Source organism: Pseudorca crassidens, chromosome 9 (genome assembly GCF_039906515.1).
Source record: "Pseudorca crassidens isolate mPseCra1 chromosome 9, mPseCra1.hap1, whole genome shotgun sequence".
Lineage (NCBI taxonomy): Eukaryota > Metazoa > Chordata > Mammalia > Artiodactyla > Delphinidae > Pseudorca > Pseudorca crassidens.
Genome location: NC_090304.1, coordinates 7,784,527 through 7,809,455, shown reverse-complemented (window position 1 = coordinate 7,809,455; position 24,929 = coordinate 7,784,527). Strand labels below are relative to the sequence as shown.

Genomic DNA, 24,929 nt, shown 5'->3' with positions numbered 1-24,929 from the left:
TGCGGGCCTCTCACTGTTGTGGCCTCTCCCGCTGCGGAGCACAGGCTCCGGATGCGCAGGCTCAGCGGCCATGGCTCACGGGCCCAGCCGCTCCGCGGCATGTGGAATCCTCCCAGACCAGGGCACGAACCCGTGTCCCCTGCATCGGCAGGCGGACTCTCAACCACTGTGCCACCAGGGAAGCCCGAGCACAGAGTCTTAACCACTGGACCACTAGGGGAGTCCCAGGGCGTTCATATTCTTTCAATCTTTCTGTAGGTTTGAAATTTGTCAACATAAAACTTTGGGAGAAAAAAAAAAGTTTAATGTAAAACTGTGAAAATCTTTTGGCTAAATTATTGAGAGGTGCCAGGGAAACAGCCATTTCTCCACTTTGGTGAGGGTGGCTGGAGGCCCTAGCTTGCAAGAGGCCTCGGTGTCCCTGCCCTGGGCCCTCTCTTTGGGCTTCTGCATCTCCATAGGCAAACATTTCCTGAGTGAGCTGAAGGCATTTTATACTCATTGTCTGGCCAAAGTCTCACAAGAACCTCCCATGAGATGGATTTTATGATCCCCACTTACAGATGGGGAAACTGAGGCTTAGAGAGGTCAGGTATCTTGCCCATAATAGCAGAACTAGACTGGAATCAAGGCTGCACTCCTAACCAGGCCCTGGAATTTCCCGGGCACCCTCCAATCCGTATCTCTAACCAGGCCCCTTTGCCTAACTTTAGGGCCCTCCACAAGCCTTAGGGCACAGCCTGCCCTGATCCCAGCACTTATCCTCCTGCCTCACCCAGCCCAGCCTCAAGGCCTGGGTCCTGCCCAGTCATGGACACCCCAGATTAGAACAAGTGAGACCCCTCCCAGACCTCCCCTCCCCCTACTCCTCTCAGCAGTCTCACCTGGGTGGGGCAGCAGGATGTGCCCTTCAGATCCACTTCCTCCCGTCTCCACCCTGCTCTGGACCCCAAAGGCTGCCCTCTAGACCTGCAGAAACTCAGCTCTAGGGGCGTCTGGCTGCTGCTTGGGTTTGGACCAAAGGAAGCAGGAGATGGGAGGGAGGGAGTAGAGTGAGGTGGAGGAATTAATTTCCTGGGCTGCCTTCCTGCTTGGCCATGGCCAAGGGCTTCTACTGAGAGCCATAGCTCCCGCAGGGTAACACCTGCCTTTTCCTGCCTGGCTGACCTGGGGGTGATAACAGCTCCTCACTGCGGCCGCGGCTCAGGGCACCGCCACTCCTTGGTGGGTTCCCCTGATGCTGCCCACACTTTTGTAAACCGTCCCTTCGCTTTTTTTAAAAAAATTAATTAATTAATTATTAGGCTGAGCTGGGTCTTCGTTGCTGCACACGGGCTTTCTCTAGTTGTGGCGAGCGGGGGCTACTCTTCGTTGCGGTGCGCGGGCTTCTCATTGCGGTGGCTTCTCTTGTTGTGGAGCATGGGCTCTAGGTGTCTGGGCTTCAGTAGTTGTGGCTCTAGAGCGCAGGCTCAGTAGCTGTGGCGCAGGGGCTTAGTTGCTCCGCGGCATGTGGTATCTTCCTGGACCAGGGCTCAAGCCCGTGTCCCCTGCATTGGCAGGTGGATTCTTAACCACGGTGCCACCAGGGAAGCCCCGTCCCTTCGCTTTTAAACTCTCCTCACTTACCCCCATGTGAACATCATCCGATTTGTGAAAATACATGAAGACAACCTGGTCTTCAGCTGTCTCTGATGCCCCCACTCCTCCCTCCATTTTCTAAATCCCAGGAAGACAGATCCAGGTGGGGAGGCCAGCAGCTTACAAAGTTGTCTTTATTGGTTTCTTACTGCCTCACAGAGTGTCAGGGTCTATCCCTCCCGGGAATATGGCATTTGAGGAGATAAATATTTATTTTGCTCCCTACTCATCAGTAGGGGGAGGTTTAATAAAAATAGTAATATAATAACAATAATAATGACTGTGATCAATAATAAAATGCCCCTATGATCCCCTAATACACAGGTGGTTGAAGCTTTGAGAAAAATGACCCCCCGCCTTTCTGCGAAGGGCCAGAGTGTGCCTGGAAACCCGTAGGGTGCCCATCTCCCACCAAGCAGCCCTTATAAATACCCCCCCATCCCATCCCTGGCTCGGAGTTATCTTCCTCCTGGACAAATTAGATGACAATGTCAGTTGGCTCTCAGAGCCCCTCCCTCTTCCCACCCCCACCGACTCCCCCCAGACAGAAGGCGCCTGTGCCTGTGCTCTCCTAGCTCCCTCTCCCTCCACCCCCTCCTCTGGCCTCTCTCTTCTCCATCGCTCCTCCTTTATCCTTCTGTCCTTCTCCTCTGGATGGCTTTCACCTCCTTCCAATCACTCTCCCCTCCTCTTGCACTTCCTTTCCTCCCCCTTGCCTCTCTCACCTCCTTCACCAACATCCTCTCCCTCCTTCTCTACCTCTTCCTCTGGATTAGAGCCTGTCTTTCCTGCCCTGACCCTGAGCAGAGACTGGGATATGCCCCAACTCAACCTCCTTGGGGGCTAGACAGTCCACAGCCATGACCCCAGACTGCTCCCAGGAACCCGGCCCCTCTCTGTCCCTCTTCTGGACTCTTGATCACAAGACTCCGGGGGCCTGGCCCTGGAAGTGACAGCTTTGGCAAAATCACCCCTGGACACTGGCGCAGAGGGGCCCCCAGGGCAGAAGGGGGCCATCCTATCCCCCATGGCTAGCACAGGCTGGGGCTGGGAGCAGAGTGAAGGGCGGGATGAGGGCTGGGAGTCAGATCCCGCCCCGGCCCTGTCCTAGCAACCCAGGCCATGGCTGCCCAGGCCAGGCCTGCCGAGTCCGAATTTCCACACGTTCCGGACCGGCCGGAATATGGCGTTCCTCAAGCTCTTTGCTCTCTCGCATCTCTTGGTCCTGGGATTGGGGGTTGGGCCCCGCCGGAGGGTGTCAAGGGGAGCTCTCAGATTCAGGGGCCAGGGGGAGGCTCCGGGGCCGTTCTGAGACCTGGAGTGGAAACAGAAGGAAGTCAGGGTAGAAGGAGGAAGGCAGGAGACTTCCCTGGTGGCACAGTGGTTACGACTCCGCCTGCCAATGCAGGGGACACGGGTTCGAGCCCTGGTCCGGGAAGATCCTACATGCCGCGGAGCAACTAAGCTCGTGCACCACAACTAATGAGCCCGCGAGCCACAACTACTGAGTCCGTTCGCCACAACTACTGAAGCCCGTACGCCTAGAGCCCGCGCTCCGCCACAAGGGAAGCCACCGCAGTGAGAAGCCCGCGCACCACAACGAAGAGTAGCCCCCGCTCGCCACAACTAGAGAAAGCCCGCACGCAGCAACGAACACCCAACGCAGCCAAAAATAAATAAATAAATTTATAAAAAAAAAAAAAAGAAAGAAAGAGGAAGCAGGACTCTTCCCTCACCAGGTCAGTGCCTCCCAGAGGCTTCCCCAGGACACATCCCTTGCTGCAGCAGGGCCATCGGAGGAGGTCAGATGAGAGGTGGGGTAGGGGTACGTGAGAAGAGCCTGAGGAAATCCTACTGAACTCTGGAGCCCAAACCAAAGCCCCTTTGTTCATTCACTCCATTCTACATTCAATCAACGAATAGGCTTTACTCCAAGCAGAAGACAAACTTGACCCCCACAATCAAGGAACCCAGATGAAAATCACAGCACAGCAGGATCAACAGTTAGGAGGTGGAGGGAGGAGGGCGGCAGTGACCACGTGACCAGGCAGCCAAGTGGTCTCTGGAGAAGATGACAGTGGTGCAGAGCCTTGAAGATGGCCTGGCCCTTAATCAGGTGGATGACGGGAAAGGGTATTTCAAGAGAAGCAGGGGAGACAGCAGGGGTGAGGGCTTGGAGGTGTGAAAGAACATGGTGGTCCCAGGGCTCTGAGTGGCTTGGTGCGGCTGCAGTGGGGGTGGCAGTTGGAGACGTGGCTGGAGGGGGAGTGGGAGCCTTCCCAAGTCCTTAGATCTTCCTGGTCCGCAGCCAGAGTGGACTGCTCCCTCCTCTGACCTCTCGCCCACAGGAGTTCCTAGAGCGGGAAATCCCTAGCAGTCCAGCGGCTAGGACTCTGCACTCTCACTGCTGAGGGCCTGGGTTCAATCTCTGGCCGGGGAACTAAGATCCCGCAAGCCAAGTGGCGTGGCCAAAAAAAAAAAATCCAAGAGCTCCCCTGCTGTGGTGCTCTCCCCTTGTGCCAGGTACCTCCTACAGGTCTCATAACAATAACCTCATTTTACAGGCGAGGCAAGCTCAGGGAGGCTGGGCACCTCGCCCAGGGCCACACTGCTGGTACAGTCAGAGCCAAGACAGTCAGACCTCGGCTGACCTACCTCCAGGCCCCTGCTGGGACCCACTAAGGGGCGAGACAGGGGAGAGTCAGCATCTCTTAGCATCCAAGGCAGGGATGGGCTCAGCTTGTTCTCTGGCCTCAGGTCCCAGCACGAAACAGAAATGCCTGCCTTTCAACGGGGAAAGGGAGAGCCCCCACTGGCTCACCTGTATCAGGGAGGCCACGGGGCTCAGAGATCCCTGGGGGCAGGACACCGACTCGCTGGACAGAGACGTCCAAGGCTTCCTCTTCACTGCTCCAGGAGCAGGATGAGCAAGGGGACAAAAATCCAGGGTCAGGTTTGAAGGGTCCAAAGGGGATGGAAACACGGGGGAGGGATGCAGAGGTAGTGGAGGCTGTGAGGCTGTCCTTACTGTGGTCCGCGTCTCCAGCGAGGCCGTCACTGACCATGGAAGCTGGGCGCCGCGGGGCCTCGGAGAAGCTGTGGGGCCGCTGCAGGCCAGAGCTGCGGGCACCTTGGCCCTTCTCTTCCGGAGCCTGTTGGGGACAGGGTGGAAGGCTGGAACCAGGTCAAATGAACTGCGTACGGCCTGGACGCCCTGAGGTCCCGGGTCCCATGTAAGCAGAGGCCGGTGATTGGCTCAGCCTCACCAGGGAGGCTTGGGATTGGCTCCAGAGGACTCACACTCACCGGGGGCAGGTCCCTGGCGCTGGGCCTTCCGTCTGCAGGGCCCACGTGCACCAGGTGGTTGAAGTTGGTGGGGGTTGAGATGAGCTTGGAGCGCACAAAAGGGTCCTTCAGCATCTCCCTACAGGGGGAAGGGGTGAAGGAAGGGAGGCGGCGAAGGTGACACCTTCCTGCCCTCTCCGGGACAGCGAGGTTCGTGCTTCGTCCCGCCCCCAAGAGTAGGAGGTCCCGCCCAGCCACCGCAACACGCACGCGCACCTGCGCTGCTGCTGCAGCTGCTCCTCCGACACGCGGAAGAAGAAGCGGCGCTTGCTCCTGGTGCGGAACAGCTGGCGCCGGCTGTTGTCGGTGAGGTTGGGGATGTCGAACTCGTCCTTATCTGCAGGAGCAGCAGAGAGCTGGGCGGTGCTCACAAGATCCCATGGCGCCAGTCAACTGGTGCTCAGGGTCACACCCCTTCCTCCACCCCCACTCTCCCTCACCTGCCAGCAGGTTCCTGAGGTAGGTCAGGCGGACCTTCTCGGTGCCAAAGAGGAACAGGGAGCCCTCTGGGTTCAGGGGTCGCACCTGAGGCAACAGGCACAGAGGTCACGCCATACTACCCGACCACACCCCAGTCCAGCCCCAGGGATCTGAGCGGGCCCTCACCTTCTTGAGTGGCACCGTCTGGACCCATTCTGCTTTCCTCACATCAAACACATCGATGGCGTTCTCGCTCAGCACTGTCAGGTAGGGGGCTGCGTAACCTGTAGAGTGGGAAACTGTGCTGTGCAGCCCCAGGCAAGTGAGGCACCTCTCTGGGCTTGTTTCCCCCTCCCTATCACAGGGAACACCCTGTTTACTGTCACAGCACCGTAACTTCCACGCCCCACCAAAGGTCCTTCTTCTTCTCCCGGTTGCCCCACCCAACCTCCATAGCAAGTTAGAGATAACGATCAGGGAGCACTCACTCTAGCCACGCCAGCCTAGTTCTAACCATGTTGCACAGTTTTCCTCCTTTAATTCTCAAACAACTCCGGGCAGGTAGTATTATTGCCCCTAACTTAAGATGAGGGAACGGAAACCCCAGAGCTAAGTCTCACTCAGTGGTGAGTGAGCGCTGGGAATGGGCCCCCAGCAGTCTGGTCCCAACCCACAGGCCTCACCCCCAGACGGGCGATTGTTCATAAAAGGAGTGCTGTCCCTCTCTTCCAGGCTGTAGCCCATCACACCAGCTACCTGTGGACATGTGAGACTCCTCCGCTGCCCTGTCCATTCATTCATTCATTCCTCCAAACATTCATAGCCTCTGGGGTGCGCTTGCCTGGGCTGGGTACTGGATGTGATGAAGAATTCCAGGCCCCCCACACAAAGAAGGTGCAGAGAGCCAGGGCAGAGGTGTGAACAGAGGTGGGGCAGCAAGAAGGAGCAAAGGACCGATCGTGGGGGGAGGGAGGAAGTGTGAAAGCTGTAACGATAGTGACAGCAATCATGGGGGTCATCTCTGGAGGGCCTACCGGCTCTAGGCCCTGAGCTGCCACTGGGGCTGGACTCGGTTAAGAGTTTGCCAGGTACGGAAAGGAGAGTACTTCAGGCAGGGGAAGATGATCCCGTGCAAGCCACCGAGGGTGTGGTCGGGCAGGAGGACACACGCTGGCCTCCGAATCCAAGCTCAGGAGTTTGGGCAGGGCCCTGTCTTCCTCCAACGCGTGGGCTACACCGCAGGTGTCAGGCCCCACCCAGCCTGGCCCTCCAAAGGCCTCACCCCAACCCGTGGGCACTGCTGGCCACAGCAGCTCTTGGATGCGAGACTTGCGGCCGGCGCTGTCCACATAGACCCCGGCGGTGGTGAAGAGCAGCAGGAACTCACTGAGACTGAGCTCCACGGCGCCCAGGGCCTCACCCAGGCCCCCGCGGGATGGGGGCAGCTCCTCAGGCACCAGACCGGCTCCCAGCGCTAAGGGCGCAGCCTCGTTGAGCAGCGGGTAGAGGGTGAAGGCGCCAGCTGCGCCCACGCACAGCCGGTCACCCAGCAGCCCCAGGCTCTGCACAGGTGCTGGTGCCTGCAGCTCGCGGATGCGGCGCTGCCAGGGCCCCGGGCCTGGACCCAGTTGGTAGCAGAGCACCTGGCGCTTGACTGCGACACAGAGCACGGGGGTGCGGGCCTGCAGGATGCGCCCGGCTGCCAGGACCTGGCAGCCTCGGGACTCGGGGATCTTGGCTCCTGATGCCTCCATGTTCTCCAGCTCGGCCAGGGCAAAGAGGCGCACGCTGGGGCCGCGGCCGCACAGCACGACCAGAAGGCCCGCGGTGGGGCTCACGGCCAGCCGCTGCACCCGCCGGCACTCACCCACCTGGAAGATGTCTGTGGGGTTGGCGAGGGAGAGTGTCACCGGCAGGTCGGTGAGGAGCGGGTGGGTGCCCAGCCTCCTCTGTCCCCCGGGGCTGACGCGCACCCACGCCCGCCCTGGCCCAGCCTGGTAGGTACCGTTGCTGTGCAGGTGGATCACAAACAGTCCCTCCTCAGTGCCCAGAGCAAGCCGTTTCTGGTCTGGTGGAGGGAGGGAGGGAGAGGGTCAGGGGTCCAAAGGCCCATCCAGAGGCAGGAGACTGGGCAGGCTGCCTGCCCTTGCTAAGCTTAGGTTTCTCCTGAGGACACTGTCCCTGCATCACTGGACCCTTCTGTCCCAGAGTCTGGACTGGCTCTAATAGGGAAGGGCCACAGGGACAGGAGTCAGGGTGAGAGGCCCCCCACCCTGAGCTGTGGGATTTGGGGTAAGTCATGTCACCTCTCGGAGCCTTGGTTTCCCCTTATGTAAAACGGGGATAATAGTGGTTAACCTTTCTCACACAGCTGCTGTGAGGCTGTGGAGAGATGAAGCAGTGCAGGGTGAGTGTTAAGCTCACAGCAATCCCTGCTCGACAAATGCCCTCGTCCCCCGGCTCCAGACTGACACAGGGGACCTGGAGGACGCGGGCAGTGGCTCCTGTAGCCCCCGTCCTGAGGGGTTGCAGGGAGAGGTCCCAGCCCGCCGGGGCAGGGCCGCTTCGGGGCCTGGCTGCTGGGGGAGGCCAGGGAGGCTCCTCTCCTGTTCCCCAGCTGTCCGATACGGAGGCCCCACGGTGCACCAGGCTCCTGGCTGAACACAGCAGCCCCAAAGGAGACAGTGGAGGCTCCCCCATGGTCACCTGGCTGCTGGTAAGGGTCAGGAGCGGAACCCTCCTTTATCTCTTCCTAAAGCCTCTGCTCTTTTCGCTCACTTGAGATTCTTTTAGAAAAAGCAGAAAGGAGGGCGCAGAGAAATGGAGTGGCAGAAGCCAGGCTCCCAACCCTCGGCCCAGGTCCCTCACCACACAGCTGTGCCCAGAGGAGAGGCGAGGAGGACACGTGCAGGAGAGTCCACAGCTCAGGGCTGCAGGGACCGGGCAGTGCCAGCGGCCCTAGTGACCGTGGCAGCCCGGGACTCCTCCCCCGAGCCTGCCTGGGCGACGCCCCCTCTGCGTGAGGCTCACCGATGATGGCGGCACAGAGCGCGTGGGACAGCAGCGGCAGCCCGTTGTCGTAGGCCTCCTTGAGCGTGTACACCGGCCGGGGCCTGGGCCGTGCGTCCAGCAGCAGCTGCTGCAGCTCGCGCAGCACCTGCAGCCAGCGTTCCCGCTCACCCTCGCTCTCCGCCAACAGCAGCACGGTGCACGTGGCGGGCGGCACCGTCAGCTGGGAGGCCGTCACCTGCGGGCGGGGACCCAGGCTGGGGGGCAGAGGGCCAAGAGCCAGCCATCCTTCCTCCAGGGGCTGATGCTTATTAGCACTGGCCTCGGCTTGCCCGGGGCAGTGCTAGGTGCTGTCTTGCAGCAGGTGATAAGCCAGGTGGGCTGGTCAGACAAGCATGGGGACGACTCCTCCAGAGCCGTGGGACCAGTGCCATCGGAGGGGAAGGATGGGGCATCGTGAGACCACAGGGTGGGGCCCCCTCACCCAGGCTAAGCAGTGAAAGACGACTTCCCAGAGGAAGACACATTTCTGCCGGAGCCTGGGGGATGAGTGGAGTGACCCGGAGTGCTTGAGGTGGGGGAGGGGCAGGGAGCTGGTAGGGTCAGAGATGTGGGGCCTCAAGGCTACGGTTAGGAGCACGCTGAGGGCGATGGGAAGCCGCAGAAGCGTCCTAAACGCGGCAGGACACAACCAGCTTCATATATGGAAAACTGCACTGCAGGATGAAGTGTAGCTACACGGACCAGAGCGGAAGCCACTGTAGCCATCCATGTGGAGGCGAGGGGGCGAGAGGAAGGGGGCAGCCATGGAGATGGAGAAAAGTGGCTGCAGTGGGGACAGCACAGAGGCAGACAGGGGTCTGGTCCATCACCCTCCCCCGCCACCCCGAACTCACCCTAAAGATGCGGGGCAGGTCCCTGGATTGGGCGTGGATAACATCCAAGGCCAGGACAGGCGTGGCCGAGAACTGGGGGTCCCTGGGAGGTTCATGGAGCAGGTCAGTGGTCGCACGGCCCCGGCTGCCCCCTTGACCCACACATCCCCTGCCCCAAACTACCACCTGGCACCCACCTCAGATCCAGTGCCTGCAGGAGGGCCCCGCTGGCCGGGCTGAGCCTCGGGTCTGGGGCATCAAACAGCAGCAGGCGCGAGTCACTGAGGGCGGCAAACACTCGCTGCCAGCCCCGCCGGACGCCCGAGGGCCGTGGCACCTGCGGGAGAGCAGGCGTGGGAGGGCCTGCCAGGGCCCAGCCACCCACGCCCATCTTCCTCCTCCCCCAGCGCGGGCTCACCGACAAGAAGCCCTCGTAGGCGGTGCCCGTGCCCGTTTCAGGGTGCACTCCCAGGGCCGTGTGGAGGAGGTCAGGGGGCACGGGGCAGGGTGGGGCCTGTGGGGCACAAGTCGAGTGACAGAAGTAGCCGCAAGCTGTGGGGAAAGCGGGAGCCGACGGGTGGTGTGAGGTGGGGTGCGGACAGCCCGGACCCAGGACCCTGGGCACTCCCAGCCCCAGCTCCCCTCGGCCTGGCACGGATTCCCCGTAAAATGAGAAAAGAGAAAGGAAGCGGAGCAGTGGGGAATGCTGACCGGGAGGCGCCAGTGGCCTGGGCTGAAACTGCCCGGGTGTGGCAGGCTTGGGGCCACTTCCGTTCCCTCCACCTAGGGGCTGTGGCGGGCGCGTGGGAGGCTGGTGTGCAGGGGGGTGAAGTGGGTGAGGGTCTCACCGTCACAGCCCAGGCCCTGGCGGCCCAGGCCCAGCATCAGCGAGGTGCAGCGGAGACACTTGGTGGGGGATGGGAAGCTCCGGGGGCGCAGCGTGTGTGAGCCAGGCTGGGGAGGGGGACACGCACATTACCCATGCCTGATCCTGGCCTCCGAGGGCCTCGCACCGCCCCGCGCCCCTGCCACCGTCACCAACCCGGCCACCCTGAGGTTCGTGCAAGACCAGTGCATTTGGGCCAGGTGGCAGTGTGAACTCTGAGCCCCAGCGAGCCTGTGGTCGTACTCAAAACTCATTGCCCATTTTTGGATTGGGTTGTTTGTTTTTTTGTTATTGAGCTGCATGAGCTGCTTATAAATTTTGGAGATTAATCCTCTGTCAGTTGCTTCATTTGCAAATATTTTCTCCCATTCTGAGGGTTGTCTTTTGGTCTTGTTTATGGTTTCCTTTGCTGTGCAAAAGCTTTTAAGCTTCATCAGGTCCTATTTGTTTATTTTTGTTTTTATTTCCGTTTCTCTAGGAGGTGGGTCAGAAAGGATCTTGCTGTGATTTATGTCATAGAGTGTTCTGCCTATGTTTTCCTCTAAGAGTTTGATAGAAGACCTAAATAGACATTTCTCCAAAGAAGATATACAGACTGCCAACAAACACATGAAAGAATGCTCAACATCATTAATCATTAGAGAAATGCAAATCAAAACTACACTGAGATATCATCTCACACCAGTCAGAATGGCCATCATCAAAAAATCTAGAAACAATAAATGCTGGAGAGGGTGTGGAGAAAAGGGAACCCTCTTGCACTGTTGGTGGGAATGTAAATTGATACAGCCACTGTGGAAAACAGTATGGAGGTTCCTTAAAAAACTACAAACAGAACTACCATATGACCCAGCAATCCCACTACTGGGCATATAGCCTGAGAAAACCATAATTCAAAGAGAGTCATGTACCAAAATGTTCATTGCAGCTCTATTTACAATAGCCCGGAGATGGAAACAACCTAAGTGTCCATCATCAGATGAATGGATAAAGAAGATGTGGCACATATATACAATGGAATATTACTCAGCCATAATAAGAAACGAAATTGAGCTATTAGTAATGAGGTGGATAGACCTAGAGTCTGTCATACAGAGTGAAGTAAGTCAGAAAGAGAAAAACAAATACCGTATGCTAACACATATATATGGAATTTAAGAAAAAAAAATGTCATGAAGAACCTAGGGGTAAGACAGGAATAAAGACACAGACCTACTAGAGAATGGACTTGAGGATATGGGGAGGGGGAAGGGTAAGCTGTGACAAAGCGAGAGAGAGGCATGGACATTATATATACACAACCAAATGTAAGGTAGGTAGCTAGTGGGAAGCAGCCGCATAGCACAGGGAGATCAGCTCGGAGCTTTGTGACCACCTGGAGGGGTGGGATAGGGAGGGTGGGAGGGAGGGAGACGCAAGAGGGAAGAGATATGGGAACATATGTATATGTATAACTGATTCACTTTGTTATAAAGCAGAAACTAACACACCATTGTAAAGCAATCATACTCCAATAAAGATGTAAAAAAAAAAACAAACTCATTGCCACCACCGCCAGCCCCACTGCAGTCTGCCAGCCAGAACGCACGTGGGGGGAACCCAAGCGGGTCCTTGGAAACCTGGCAGAATGGCTTGGTGCCCCCGCTCCGCCCCGCCGGGCACTGACCTTTGCAGGAGGACCTTCTGCAGGGGGTGTGGTAGCAGCAGGCGTTCTGGGGAACACACCCTGCAGGGGAGGGCGAGCAAACAGGTGAGCCATGCACAGGCAGAGGGTGGGGCCCAGGCCCCCCAACTGCGGGTCTCCTGTCGGTCCTCACCCCCAGGCGCAGGCTGCGGCGGCCCTCTGGCCTCAGCTCGGGCTCCAGCCCAGGCTTCAGGGCCTCTCCTGAGACACCGGGGTCCTTGGTGGAATCCTTCTGGGGAATGGGATGGGGGCAGAGTCAAGGTCCCTGTGTCCTCCCCTGGGACTCTGCCCCAGCCAGCCCCGCAACCGTTCTTACCTCTGAGCTCCGGAAGGACAGGAAGGGAATCAGGGAGTTTGAGGGCTTGGTGTCTGCAAACAGAGGGCATGGGTCACTGGGACCAGGGACTCCACCCTAACACTTGTCACTGAGGAAACCAGGGGCCAGGGCGGGGTCCTCAGTTTCCACCTCAGTAAAATGGGGAAATGACCACAGGCCGGGAAGTGTCGGGGGGCTGGCATACAGCAGGTGCTCAGTAAGTGCTAGCTAACAGATAGTGGGTTAGGCAGCAGAGTCTGGAACAAACTCTTGTCTCCACAGCCCGGCCAGGCTGTCGTGGGACTCCCTTGGTGACCTGGAGCAGAGGACTTGCTCTAGGACAAGGCATGCAGACGGCCACTCACCCCCCGGCCCATGGGCCCGCAGCTCCTCCCGGAGGGTAGCCAGCTCCTGCTGCAGGCCCTGGTTGTGCCTCTCGACCTCCTGCAGACGGCTGGGGAGAACCAGGCAAGAGCTCGCCACAGGCCTCCGCGTGGGTCCTGGGCCCCTCGCAGTGCCTGCCCGTGGTCTCACCTCTCAGCCCGCAGCTGGGCCTCCTGCACCTGCGTCAGCCGCTCCTGCAGGCCCTGCTTGGCCCGTATCTCGGCCTCCAGTGCTGACTGCAGCTCCAGCCTGGCCGACGCCTCCATCTTCTGCAGCCGCCGTGCCTTCCACTGGTGATCCTGGTGGCCAGGGGGAATCAACGTGAGATGCCCCGAGGGCCTGGCTACCTCAGCGGCCCTCTCCCACCACACCACCTGGCCAGGCTCAAAGCCCCAGCTCTGCCCCTGACGCAGTGTGAGTTTAGGCAAGTCCCTGATCTTCTGTGAGCTAGCGTCCCTACCCGTGGAGTGCGGCTCCTGGCACCCCTCCCCCTGGGTGTCCCTGGGGCTCACCAGCGGCCGGGCAGGGAGAGTCTGGGTGCCCACGTTCCGCAAGGACTCCAGCTCCTCGGCCATCTTGGTGGCCAGCGCCTGCAGGTAGCCTCTTGACACCTTCTCATCATTCACCCTGATTGGGAAGGGGGCTCAGGGTCAGGGGCTGCGCCCTCAGCCCAGCCTGGGCCCAGCCCCCGCCCTCAGCCCCGGGGCACCCACCAGCTGAGGATGTCGGCAATCTGGGCCTCCCAGTTGCTCTCCGTCTCCTGCTGCGCGCCCTCCAGTCTCTGCTTGCTCTGCTGCTCCCGTTCCAGCTCCTCCACCAGCTAGGGGCCCGGTAGGAAGGAGGGCTCAGCCCCCAGGGGCCCCAGTGCCCCTGAGGCCCACCTGTGTCCACCCTCGCTCACCCACTATGGCTGGCCCGCAGCCCTGGCAGCTCTGCCCACCCGGCCTGCCGGCTCCCCGCCTCTGTCCCACCTCCTGCCTGTCTCTCCGGCCCTCTGCCCGCCCTGCTCACCCGCTGCTGCTCCCGGCTCAGCTGCTGGTTCTCCTCCTGCAGCCGGCACAGAGCCTCCTCCTTCCCACGCGGCCTGCGGGCGAGGAGGACGACTCCGTGACTCCCAGCTCGGGCCCTCGCCCTGTCCCCTGCCCCGGCTGCCCAGCTCACCCGTGGCCGCGGGCCTGCTCCAGCTGCACACGCAGGGCAGCCACCTCCTGCCTCAGCTGTGCTTCCTGAGGCCTGCTGCCCTCAGGCAATCCTGTGCCGTTGGTCTCAGAGGCAGTGTGGATGGTCTGCAGGGCATGGAGAGGGGTCAGGGCAGGGGCCTGAGAAGCCATGGCCCACCCTACCCCTGGGGCCTTGCCCTGAGGACCCTGAGCGGGGCCAGGCCAAGAGAAGTACCGCTTGGCGGGGGGAAGGCACCACCTTGATCTGGGGAGGCTCCTTCTCCAGGCTTCGCTCCTGCCGTCTCTGCAGCTGCATCACCTCCTGGCTCAGGGCGGCCACCTGGGCCTGCAGCTGGGATGGGAGCAGAGGCAGTCAGTGCTGACCTTGTCCACCCCAACTCTTTTTTTTTATTTTTGGCCGCTCCTCGCGGCATGTGGGCTCTTAGTTCCCCGACCAGGGATCAAACCCGCGCCCCCTGCAGTGGAAGCGCGGAGTCTTAACCACTGGACCGCCAGGGAAGTCCCCGTCCACCCCAACTCTTGGCCTTGCTCCAGACTCTCAGGCTCTGCCGACTGCAGCAGGAGTGGAGGCGTTGGACCCTTGCCCACCCTACCTGTTCCCTCGCTCAGGTCTCGGCCAGCCACAGAGGGGGTGCAAAGGCACTTGGTGTTCCCGGCACCCCGAACCGAGCTCCCCAGCCTTCCTCCAGCCACACCAGAGGTCCTGGGGGCAGGGCCCTGTTGCTGTCCCCGCCCCCCATCACTCACCTCCCTCTGGGCATCCCAGGCTTCCTCCAGCTGGGAGCTCAGGGCCTGGGTCTCGCTGGCCATGGCCACCTCTCTCTCCTGGGCCTCCTGCAGCTTCCGGAGCAGCTCCTCCTGCCACCCCTGGGCCCTGCACAGCTCCTGCTCCTGCGCCCGCAGCCCCGCCCGCACCTCGACCAGCTCCTGGGGTCCAGGTGGCGGTGGGGAGGGCAAGGCCTGGAGTCAGTGCACAGACCTCCTTAGCCTCGAACTCCGGGCCACTCAGCCACCTCCCCAAGCCCTACCTGGAGGAGCTGGTCTCTCTCCTGCTGCACGTCACTGTCCTGGCCTGGGCTACCAGCCGGGCGTCCGTCCACCTTGCTGTCCCTCAGCGTCTCTGCCGGGAATTGTCACTGAGACCCGCACATGCTGAGAGCCCAGCCTCAGCCAGGAACTCTATGTGCAGTATCTCACGGAACCCTCACCCCAGCCTGGCCCATTTTCTACATGCAGACTCAAGAGAGTTTAAGATACTTCCCTAAGATCACACAGCACGTACGTACAGAGCAGGGGCAGGACTGGAACCCAGGTTGGACTCCGGTGTGCTGGGAAAATAGCTCGGCCCCCAAGGTGAGGGTAGAGGGGAAAGAGACGGGGTGCTGGGGGGTACCTGACAGCCTGTCCTGCAGAGTCTGCACTTCCTTCCGTAGCTGCTCCAGTTCCCGAGGGTCTGAGGGGGTCGGCAGAGCCTCTGTGTTGGGGGGCACCCGCAGGTGAGGAGCTCGTTCTGCAGCGGCAGCCCCCGGGGCAGACCCACCCTGCCCAGCCCAGCCGGCTCCCCCGTACCTTGGAGCTTCCGGCTCAGCTCCACCTTCTCCTGCTCCAAACAGCGGAGCTTCCGCTCCAGGGCAGCCAACTGCTCAGAAGTGCTCTCAGGGCCCAGACTGGGGAGAGCAGGGCAAGAGTTGGCAGAGAACCACCCCCCAGCCTCCTCCACTTTTCTGCATCCAAACATTCATTCACCTAAGAAACACCCGCTATGCACCAGCTCTGTACCCAAGTCTGGGCTCTGTGCTGGGAATAAAAACAATCAAGACCAGACCCTGCCCTTAGGAGGCTCCAGGCTGTTAGTGTGGGCAGCAGCCCAGAGCAGTGGTTCCAGGGTCCCCGGGCCCTGGTTCAAGCCCCAGCCCTGGCCCTTACAAGCTGTGTGACCTTGAACATATCAGAATCTCAGTTTTCTCACAGGAAAATGCAGGTGATGCTAGGGGCTCTTCCAAGGGCGGTCAAGAGGACTCAGTGATAAGGGCCCAGGGGACCCCACGCCCAGCACACAGTGAGCGCTCCACGAGTGAGGGTCAGATGCATCCGCATCTGCTTACACGTTGCAACTCCCACTCCCCCAGGACCTCGCTGCAGTCTCAGACCAGCCCCACAAATGGAACTGGGCTGAGAGCATCCTGCCCATTTTATAGGGGTACAAAGTGAGGCTCGGGGAGTGGTCCTAGGCCTCTGGCTCCAAGTCCAGTACTCGCCCAGCCAGCCGTGGAGGGTCCTGTGAGGGCCAGATGCTGGGGCAGGACCCATAGGAGGCATAGCCCCACCAGGACCTTGAGGGCATGGGGGACTGTCCGGCTGAGGGCTCGAGCACACTTCCCGAGCACCTGTCTCATGCGGATACCAGGTGGGCCACTTGGTTACTTTCCCAGGGTCCTGATGGGCTACGCTCCTGGTGTTCTCCAGGCCAGCAGACCCCAGCTTCCCACAAGGTGTGTGAGGACTAGACTCACCTGCCTGAGGTGTAGGTGAAACCCACAAATGGCAGGTGGTGGCCTAAGAAGGTCCCGTGGGAGGGTGGCGGCAGGGTCCCCTGCAGAAGGAGGAGAAGGAAAGGTACAGCTCTGTACCTGTAACAGGTACAGCTCCAGGCGGAGGCTCGAGACCCAGGAGACCCCCTGGGACTGAGTGCCGACCTCCTCCTGCTCAGGTGGGAACCTAGAGGGATAACACAGCCCCCCCACCCGCAAAAAACTACAACTCCCATAAGTCTTTGAGGTTCCGGCCTCCCAGGTGCTGCTGGGAGTTTTCTTTCTTACATGATTTCTGATTAACAGGATGACACTTGTGGTCAAAGGACCTTCACTTGGCACAACCCACCTTAGTGCAGGTGAACCAGCCCAGGTGAACCATAACTCCCACGAGTCTCTGGAGTCTGAAGGCCTCATCCCCAGCCCACCAACTGCTTTGGGAAACTTCGCGGTGCGGGGGAGGGTCCCACAGCCACTGAGATTCAAGGCAGTTTCCCCACTGCTGTGGGCCCCTCCACTCACCGGATGGTTGAGGGTGTCGTCATCCACGTCGAAGTTGGAGGTGTCCATGGGCCCGCGAAGCTCGGGGATGTAGGGGGCAGTGCTAGTCGCCAGCCGCTCCCAGTCTATGCCTTCGAAGAAGGGGTGGTTCCGGAAGTCGTCCAGCCCTCCGTGGCCCAGACGCTCCTCCTGGCGGCACAGCAGCTGGCGGATCAGGTCTTGGGCACTGGCCGGCACATCGGGCACATCTGGGGGGAACTGCAGGTGGTCCTGCAGGCCCGGGGGAGGGGTGCAGGTGAGTATCCAGAATCCCACCCTTGCCTCCGGGCATCTCCAACCTCGCAGACTCAGGAGTCCCGCTGCCTTCCCAGAACCCCAGGGCCTGGTGGCCAGACCTCATGGTTCATGATCTTGCCGTAGGTTTCCACCAGGGATTCCGCGTAGAAGGGCGTCTCCCCAAAGAGCAGCTCGTAGGCACAGACCCCCAGGGACCACCAGTCACACTGTGGGCCGTAGTGGCCCCTGCCCTCCTCCATGGCCTGCAGGATCTCAGGGGAGATGTAGTCGGGCGTCCCCACTGCCACCGACGAATCCACCTGTGGGTGGTGGTGTTAATGACGCCATGACCATGGCCTCAGGCTCGGCCCCTCACCACGGCCTTGGGTCTGGGCCTAGCACCCCAACTCCCTAGGGCTTGGCTGGCATGGTGCCCACACCTGGGCCCCAGGCCTAGCCCCTCCTTCCCCTGGGAGTCTGATGCCACCTGCACTAGGCCTGGTGACTCCTGCTCCCCTGGGAGTTCTCCCAGCCAGGTTCTCCTCTGTCCCCATCTAGGGCGGGGTCCCTTACCATGCCACTGTTGTTGAGCCGTAGGCAGGAGCCAAAGTCGGCCAAGCGGATGTGCCCATTCATGTCCAGCAGGACATTGTCTGGCTTGACGTCCCTGGGGGAGGACAGGGAGAGTGAGGGGCTTGATCTGTGCATGTGGATGTGCATTTAGGCACATGCCTGGGTGTGCGAGTGTGTGTATGCTCACACGTGTTCCTGCATCCACATGTGAGCAGTGTGCCCACGTGTGTGTGTGGGAAGGATGGTGGCCAGGCCTCCTGGCTCCCAAGAAGGAAGCTGGTTAAGTTGGGGAGAGGGACCCATAGGACGACCCTTGGAGGCAGCTGAGCGTACCATGGGGGACACAGGAGTCAGACTCCCCCAGTGCAACCCACGGCTCGGCCACCCATTGGCTGAGTCACCGTGAGCCAGGTGCTTACCTGTGCTAAGCCCTGACTACCTCATCTGGAAAATGGAATGATAGCAGCTCCCATCACACAAGGTTTTGGGTGTGAGAATTCAAAGGTTCTGTGCATATGAAGCACCCAGCACAGCGCTTGGCACTTATGGGTCAGCTGCCCCCAGAGCTGTCAACAGGGACTGAAAGTGCAGCAGGGGCTTTGGGGACCCCACCTGTGGACGTAGCCCAGCTGATGCAGCGAGTGGATGGCCAGCACCATCTCGGCCAGGTAGAACTGGGCCAGCTCAGGCGGGAGACGGTCCTCAAAGCGGCTCAGCAGAGTGAGGAGGTCCCCCCCAGCGTAGTAGTCCATCACCAGGTACTAGAAGGTGGTGGGCAGGGGGCAAGAATCAGATGGCGGGGGGGCACCTGCCCCAGGGACCCATCTCCCACCTGCCTCACAGGGGTTCCACAGGGTTCTGGGAAGGCAAGGCTGTGTCTCCCAGAAGCTCTGGGGCAGCCAGCTCCCAGCCAAACCTCAGGCAGGAGGCTCTAGGCCTGAGCTGGTGGGGAGTGGAAGCCTTTTCGTCCCAGTAGGAGGGTCTCTCTCTTCCTGGATCAGTGCTTCTGGCCCCAAAAGCCTTCTCCTTTGTCCCTAGGTAACCCCCCTCCAGCTTTGCTGAGCATCCTCACCAGGTACTCCTCATCCTGGAAGGCGTAATGCAGAGCGGTCACCCAGCGGCTGTCCCCCTTCACCAGAACGTCCCGCTCCTCCCGGAAACAGGCCGTCTGCAACAGTTTTGGGGCACAGGGGGTAAGGGAGGAGGGTGGGATCGGAGCCCAGGAACCCCACCTTGCCAGCTCAGGGGATGGAGAAAGAGTCAGTTAAGTCTAGGAATGTGGATCAAGGTCACCTGTGTGAGCCTGAGCCTGTGCTTTACGGCTCTGGGCCTCAGTGTTATCATAAAGAAAATGGGGGGACTTCCCTGGTGCCACAGTGGCTAAGAATCCGCCTGCTTATGCAAGGCATACGGGTTCGAGCCCTGGTCCGGGAAGATCCCACATGCCGTGGAGCGACTAAGCTCATGCGTCACAACTACTGAGCCTGCGCTCTGGAGCCCGCGAGCCACAGCTACTGAAGCCCACATGCCTAGAGCCCATGCTCCACAACAAGAGAAGTCACTGCAACGAGAAGCCTGTGCACTGCAACGAGGAGTAGCCCCTGTTCACCACAACCAGAGAAAGCCCACGCGCAGCAATAAAGACCCAACGCAGGCAAATAAAAAAAAAGGGACGAAAATGGGAACAATTCTGCTTGTTCTAAGAAAGGCTTATTGTGTGGAAGGGATAGGAAGAATACGCGCTGCTGGGGGTGGATCCCCCTCCATGTTCAGCAGCCATGCCCGGCCGCTTCCCCTGCAGGTCTCGGAGGCCTGTAGCCACCCAGAGTTCCCCCAGACGCAACACTGACCTCGGCCCTCTTCAGCATCTCCCACTTGTGCAGCATTTTCATGGCAAAAATCTGGCCACTGTCCCTCTGCCTCACCACAGCGACCTGAGGCCACAGAGAGCACTGGGGTCAGTCCAGCCTGGGTGCAAACGCCCTCCTACCCACTACCCCAAGGCCCTTTGCTCACCTCCCCGAAGGCCCCTCGGCCGATCACCTTCAAGATCTCAAAGTCATCTCTCTGCAGCTGCAGCTCTTTCACCTTTGCTATGAAGGGACTGACTGAGGGCACACAAAGTGGGGCTCAGAGAGCCTGCAGGGAGGCTCTCTCTCACCTGCAGCTCCCACAAGGCCAGGGCAGGGATGACCTCCCCAGGGATGGCCTGTGGCCAAGGGGTTGACAGGAGCTGCAGCCCATTCAGCCACGATCAGGAAGCGTGGAACGTGGGGTCCTGGCTTGGCTGACTACCTGGCCCCCCGGAATCCATGGTTCCCTGGACCCCTGTCCCCAGATTCCAGGTGGCCTCTATCCCAGGGGCTGATGGGATTTGTAGTTCTCCCCAGCCTGGGGGCTGACCATGGCTGGCCAGGTCACCCTGGAATGATGGGGATACCATTCCCACCCCCAGCTCACAGTTCTTGGCCCTTTAGCAGGACCAGGCCAGGGCCTGTCTTGGGAAACTGGACCAGCAACATTCCTTGTCCCCAGAGAGGCTTCTCTGCCACTGAGGAGCTGTGGGTCCCTCTGTAGGCACAGAGGTACCTGGCTGGAGTGAGGCCTGGGGCGGCCCCGGAGGACAGGTAGGGCATGGTTCTACGGGGCTCTGGGCGGGCCGGCTCTGTGCTCCCCGTGTGGGGCCTCCTCAGGCCGGAGGCACAGTGAGGTCTGCCCAGGTTCTCACAAGACTCAAAAACGGGCCAAAACACCTTCCCCTGGCGCCCGACGCTGGCACCTGAGGGTGTGAGTGCTCAGGATCTCCTCCAGGCCTGACCAGCCCTACGACTCTGAGCCCTGCCTCGCTCTCTGGACCTGCATCTGGCCACGAACCTCCTCCTTAGAGTCCCTGACACTCCCAGGAGGGACATGTCCAGCCACTCCCCGGCCCTTCTAGGCCTGGAGGAGCCCCAGGCCTGTGGGAGGTGAGGGGGCGCAGCAGGGGTTGGGGGCAGCTACAGTCTGGCTCCTTGCCTCAGTTTCCCCCTGCCAGCAGGTAAACTCCCTGCCAGCTGGGCAGGTCTGTGGTTGGGACAGAGAGCTGCTCCACAGGTTTATCAGGCAGAACCCCCCCAGCATGGGTGGTGTGGAAACCTCGTTACAGAAATTAATTGTCTTTTTCCTGGGTCCATGTGTGCAGCTGGGGAGGAGCAGCTGCAGGTCTGCAAGGGGGAACCCGAGGTGAGGGTGGCTACCCACCAGCCAGACAGGGGCCAAAGCCTGGGGCCTAAAGCCAGGAGGACCCAGGCCCCAGGACAGGCTGCCCAGTCCCCTTGCCATGCTGCACGGATGGGGGCTCTGGGCAGGAGCAGGGACAAGTTGAGGCAGGAGCAGAGTGAGTCACCGCTCTGTGAGTTACCTGGGGAGATGTCAACAGACAGGCCCCCACGCTGGGGTCCAGGGCAGAGGTGCCAGAGGCAGGCAGGGAGGAGCACACGTGTGTGTGGGCATCACAGGGGGTGATGACAACACAGACACACACACATAAGGTGCAGGAGTACCGGGGAGACAGGTGGGCAGCAGAGGCAGGGGCCCTCTGACTGCCCTCACGCTAGAGGGAAGGGCTGGCACTGGGCCCAACTCACTGGCATGTCTCACAGGCCCCTAACCGTGCCAGGCTGGGCCTCGTGCTGGCCCAGATCTCAGGAGTGCCAGGAATGCTAGTCGCCCACTGGGCAAACACTCGCCTCACCCCGCCCTCCAAGCCAGGCCCCCCTGTCCTTCCCCCATGGCCTGGACAGGCGTGACCAGGGAGCCCTTGGGGTGGCACCAGTGCCCACACTGGATTCAGGGTCATCCCAGGCCAGCCACTCCCAGTGACTCAGATGAGTCAATGCCAGGAAGGGGTGCAGACCCACCTCCATCCAGCCCCCTGCCCCAGCCCTGGGGAGCAGCCCTCAGGAGGCCTGGGCAGCCGCTTGCGCACAGAGGGTCTGAGGTTGGTTCCTGTGTCGTCTTGGGTGGTCTGGTGTGCAGGGAAATGGCAGTGTGGGGTGCGGTGGGCAGGGGATGCCTGCAAGTGTGCACTACCTATGGATCTGTGAGCGGAAGGAGACAAGTGCGTATCAGATCCAGTGTGGGTGCGGGGGTCGGCAGGGTTCCCTGGGTCTCTCCAGGAGCTGCACGTGAGTGTCTCAGTGTGTCTGTGGAATGTGGGAGCCAGAGAAAGCATGTTTGTCAGTGGGTCACATGCACAGGGGTCTCCGTGTGAGAGGCTGTGTTCTCACAGGTCATGAGATGACTCCGTGTGGAGCGTGTACTGTGTACATGTGTCTGGGGTCTACCCTGAGGCCAAGTTTCTGTGTGTGTGAGTGAGATGTGTGTGGTGCACTCGTGCCAGGTTCTGGGAGTGGGAACAAGTGTGTGTGTGAATCTGAATAAGGGTAAAGTGTGTAGGTGACTGAGAGGGCCGGGGTCTGGTGGCATGTATCAGGGCCAGTGCGGGTCGTCTGGGAAGGGGAGAAACCTGTGGGAGTGCGGCTCCCCGCGGGAGGGTCTGTGGGCGTGGAGCACGGAGGGAGAGGCTCCTGGCGCGGTGTCCCTCGGGCAACCCCCCCACGGTCCCTCCCGGGCCACTCACCCCAGCTCAGGAACTGCGCCACGTTGCGCTCCCGCCGCAGGGGGGCGCTGCTGAGCTCTTGGTGCAGCCCCAGAAGCAGATCCAGGAGGCCGTCGAGCCCCGGGCCGCCGCCGGCCTCGCCCCGCGCCAGCCGCTCCAACGCGCGCAACCGCCGCTCCATGGCTGCGGCCGGAGTCTAGAGTCGAGCCGCCCGCATGCCTGCCCGTCGGTCCGTCCGTCTGTCGGTCCGCGCGTCCTCCCCCCACCCTCCCGCCCTCCCCGCTGTCACCTTTCTCCGGAGCCGCCTGCCCGCCCTCACCTGGGCGCCGCGCCCCACCCTCCGCTCCGCCCCCCGACGGACGGGCAGGTGTGCGCCGGCCAATGGGAGACGCGACTGGAGGTGAAGGTGGGAGGGCGGAGGCGCGCGGGGGCGGGCCCAACTCCCGGCCAGGAAGTGGGGGGGCGGGCCCCGAAGAGTAACTCCTGGGCGGGGCGGAGCAAGGAAGGCGGGGTGGGTTAGGGGTAGGGGGGATGGGGGTGTGGGGGGGTGGGGATGGGGAGAGGGGGCGGGGTGGGGGAGTGGGAGGAGAGGAGGAAGGGGTGTCCCATCGCGGCCCGGACGGCCGCACTTATCTTCTCGCAGCCCCAGGCCCAGGCCCACCATGGCCCTCGCCGGCCCCTATCCTAGGTGGGGGATGCCCAGGACACTGCAGCTTCCCTCGCCCCCTGGAACAGGGGCAGCCTCTCCCTCAGCGCGGGGAGGGGGGCTGGGGACTCCCGCGGCCCCGGAGCCGGATGGGAGTTGTAGTCCGCTCCCTCCCCGGGATGCCGGCCTCTCGGCACCCCCTCCAAAAAACTGGCTAGTTTCTGATTTAATGTTTGCATCGTTACAGCCGACCTGGGAGACCGGTAGGTGAGGCAGGGATGGTTACACCCATTTGGCAGATGGACACACTGAGGCTTGGGAAGGACGAAGGTGAATTGAGGGATGAGGGTGAGGAAGCCTCGCAGCTAGACCCTGGAGTGGGGCGGGGCTGGTAATGTCACCACAGGCTTTTTAAGCCTGGGAGGCCCGCCTGGAACGTGAGGGCCAAGGAGAGGTCGAGGCTGGGTTGGAGGAGGTGGGAGAGGGGAGGGACTGACTCTGTCCAGTGATATTTCTGACTTCTGTCCAGCTGTCTTCAGCTGGGCTGGACCAGACGCCATGGGGCTGTGGGGCTGTCCAAGAGGAGGGACCAAAGGGTGGGGCATTTTAGTGGCTTCAGACAACAAATTCTTCCATTAAAAAATCTCTTTGGAGATTTGCCTCCCCCCTCAGATGGGGACCTTCTTGAGTCCGTACAGGGTTAATTTGCCAGTGTTGAGGGGGGAGGCGCTCTATGAAGTTCTGAGGAGCTGAACTGAGCGTCCCTAGCAGCACACGGGGGGCTTCCCCCAGGGTCTCCCATTTGATCTCCTCAGAGACTTGCGCTGTGGCAGCGCCCAAGGTCTGTGCAATGGGCTGTCTCACCCAAGTCAGTCAGGTGGGGGAGGGGAGTCAGGATTGAAACCCAGATCTGAGGATGCTGTCATTGCCTCTGTGTCTCCTGGCAGGGGGTGAGGGACAAGGGTCTGGATGGTGTGTTGAGCCCTCCCTGCTCTCACCTGAAGCGTTCTAGGCCCTCCTTAAGGGGGCGGGGCAGGGAAAGGGCCCACAGGAAGGGTTCCCACCCTCTGAAGCCACAGGAGGGCGCCAGAGACCAGAGGAGGGCCAGGTGCTCAGGACAGGACCAACTAGTTCCATTTCCTGGGGAGCAAAAGGTAGGGAGAGGGTCCAGGGTGGAAGATGGGCCATTCCTCCTCCGCCCCTCTTGGACACCCTGATCCCCCGCCTCCACCCTACCATGTCCCCCAGGATCAGCAGTCAAGGGCCACCTGGTGAGGCCTCTGGGTCCCAGCTCACTCCCTGTGTGACCTTTAGCCTCTCTGAATGCCAAGTTGTCAAACAAGTCCATCATCCCCTGGCCTTTCAGACTCTGCCCCCACATAGTACAGCAGAGGGAAAACGGAGCCCCAGACAGCAAGAACTGTGTCCTGCTGGGGTCTTCATGGGGCGGAGCTGCGACTGGCCCTCGGCACTCCACGCCCATCTGGTACATGGTTCTATTTGGTCCTGTATTCGTTTTTTGTGACATCCTTGTTCCAAGCCTCAGTTTCCTTGTCTATAAAAGGGGGTCGGGTCAGACTCCCTACCCATTGCTTTGCAGTTGTAAGGCCAGAATGCCCCTCAAGACTCATTCTGTTCCAGCCTCGACAAGCAGCCAGTCCTCCCCTGCTGTCAGAAATAGCTCCGGCACTTGGGCCTGCTTTGCTAAGCAGATCTGTTCTCTGATCCTGTGTGTGGGGCCCTGGACCAGTGGGTGGGTGGGTGCTCCAGGGATGAGTGAGTCTGAGCAAGAGACCTCCACCATCCCCTTCTTCCCACCGCGTCCTTATTCACACTCCTCTGGTCACTGGTCACTGCTTCCTGGAGGGCCACCTCCTCCATAACCTCTCTCCCCTCTGAGCCCCTTTGGCATTGAGGTGCTGGCATTAGCTCTCACCCAGCCCTGAGGGCAGCAGACTTGCCTTCCTATGTGCTTCTTAGCATTTCAAAGTGAATGCAGATCTGTTATCTTCACAAGGGCCCTGCCAGAAGGAGGAAGTTATTAGTTCCCTCCCTTATTAACAG

The 24,929-nt window shown here is 60.7% G+C and overlaps 1 protein-coding gene across 13 annotated transcripts; it reads right to left on the bottom strand.

Annotated features, from left to right (window-relative positions):
• Window positions 1-1,754: 1,754 nt before the first annotated feature.
• CDC42BPG (CDC42 binding protein kinase gamma) lies at window positions 1,755-22,491 on the bottom strand. Of its 13 annotated transcripts, none has more exons than XR_010945973.1 (38): window positions 22,241-22,491; window positions 19,636-19,727; window positions 19,470-19,553; window positions 18,692-18,787; window positions 18,232-18,380; window positions 17,620-17,713; window positions 17,166-17,366; window positions 16,792-17,040; window positions 16,252-16,331; window positions 15,308-15,405; window positions 15,132-15,212; window positions 14,767-14,858; window positions 14,486-14,665; window positions 13,977-14,069; window positions 13,719-13,843; window positions 13,569-13,641; window positions 13,271-13,377; window positions 13,070-13,184; window positions 12,708-12,856; window positions 12,539-12,627; window positions 12,174-12,226; window positions 11,991-12,089; window positions 11,840-11,899; window positions 10,136-10,241; window positions 9,706-9,839; window positions 9,485-9,624; window positions 9,309-9,390; window positions 8,434-8,650; window positions 7,409-7,471; window positions 6,686-7,285; window positions 5,590-5,687; window positions 5,424-5,508; window positions 5,200-5,320; window positions 4,945-5,062; window positions 4,667-4,790; window positions 4,460-4,548; window positions 3,375-3,992; window positions 1,755-2,953 (listed from the first exon to the last, which is right to left on the bottom strand). XR_010945973.1 is itself a non-coding variant. In XM_067748456.1 (38 exons), the coding sequence occupies exons 1-37, from the start codon at window positions 22,398-22,400 to the stop codon at window positions 3,379-3,381; spliced, it is 4,635 nt and encodes a 1,544-aa protein (XP_067604557.1). In that variant the 5' UTR covers window positions 22,401-22,491; the 3' UTR covers window positions 1,755-2,953; window positions 3,375-3,378. The 13 variants fall into 13 exon arrangements, 6 of the variants coding, with proteins under 6 accessions (XP_067604557.1, XP_067604558.1, XP_067604555.1 ...); XR_010945974.1 differs by having other exon boundaries at window positions 4,460-4,545; XR_010945976.1 differs by having other exon boundaries at window positions 6,791-7,285.
• Window positions 22,492-24,929: the final 2,438 nt, after the last annotated feature.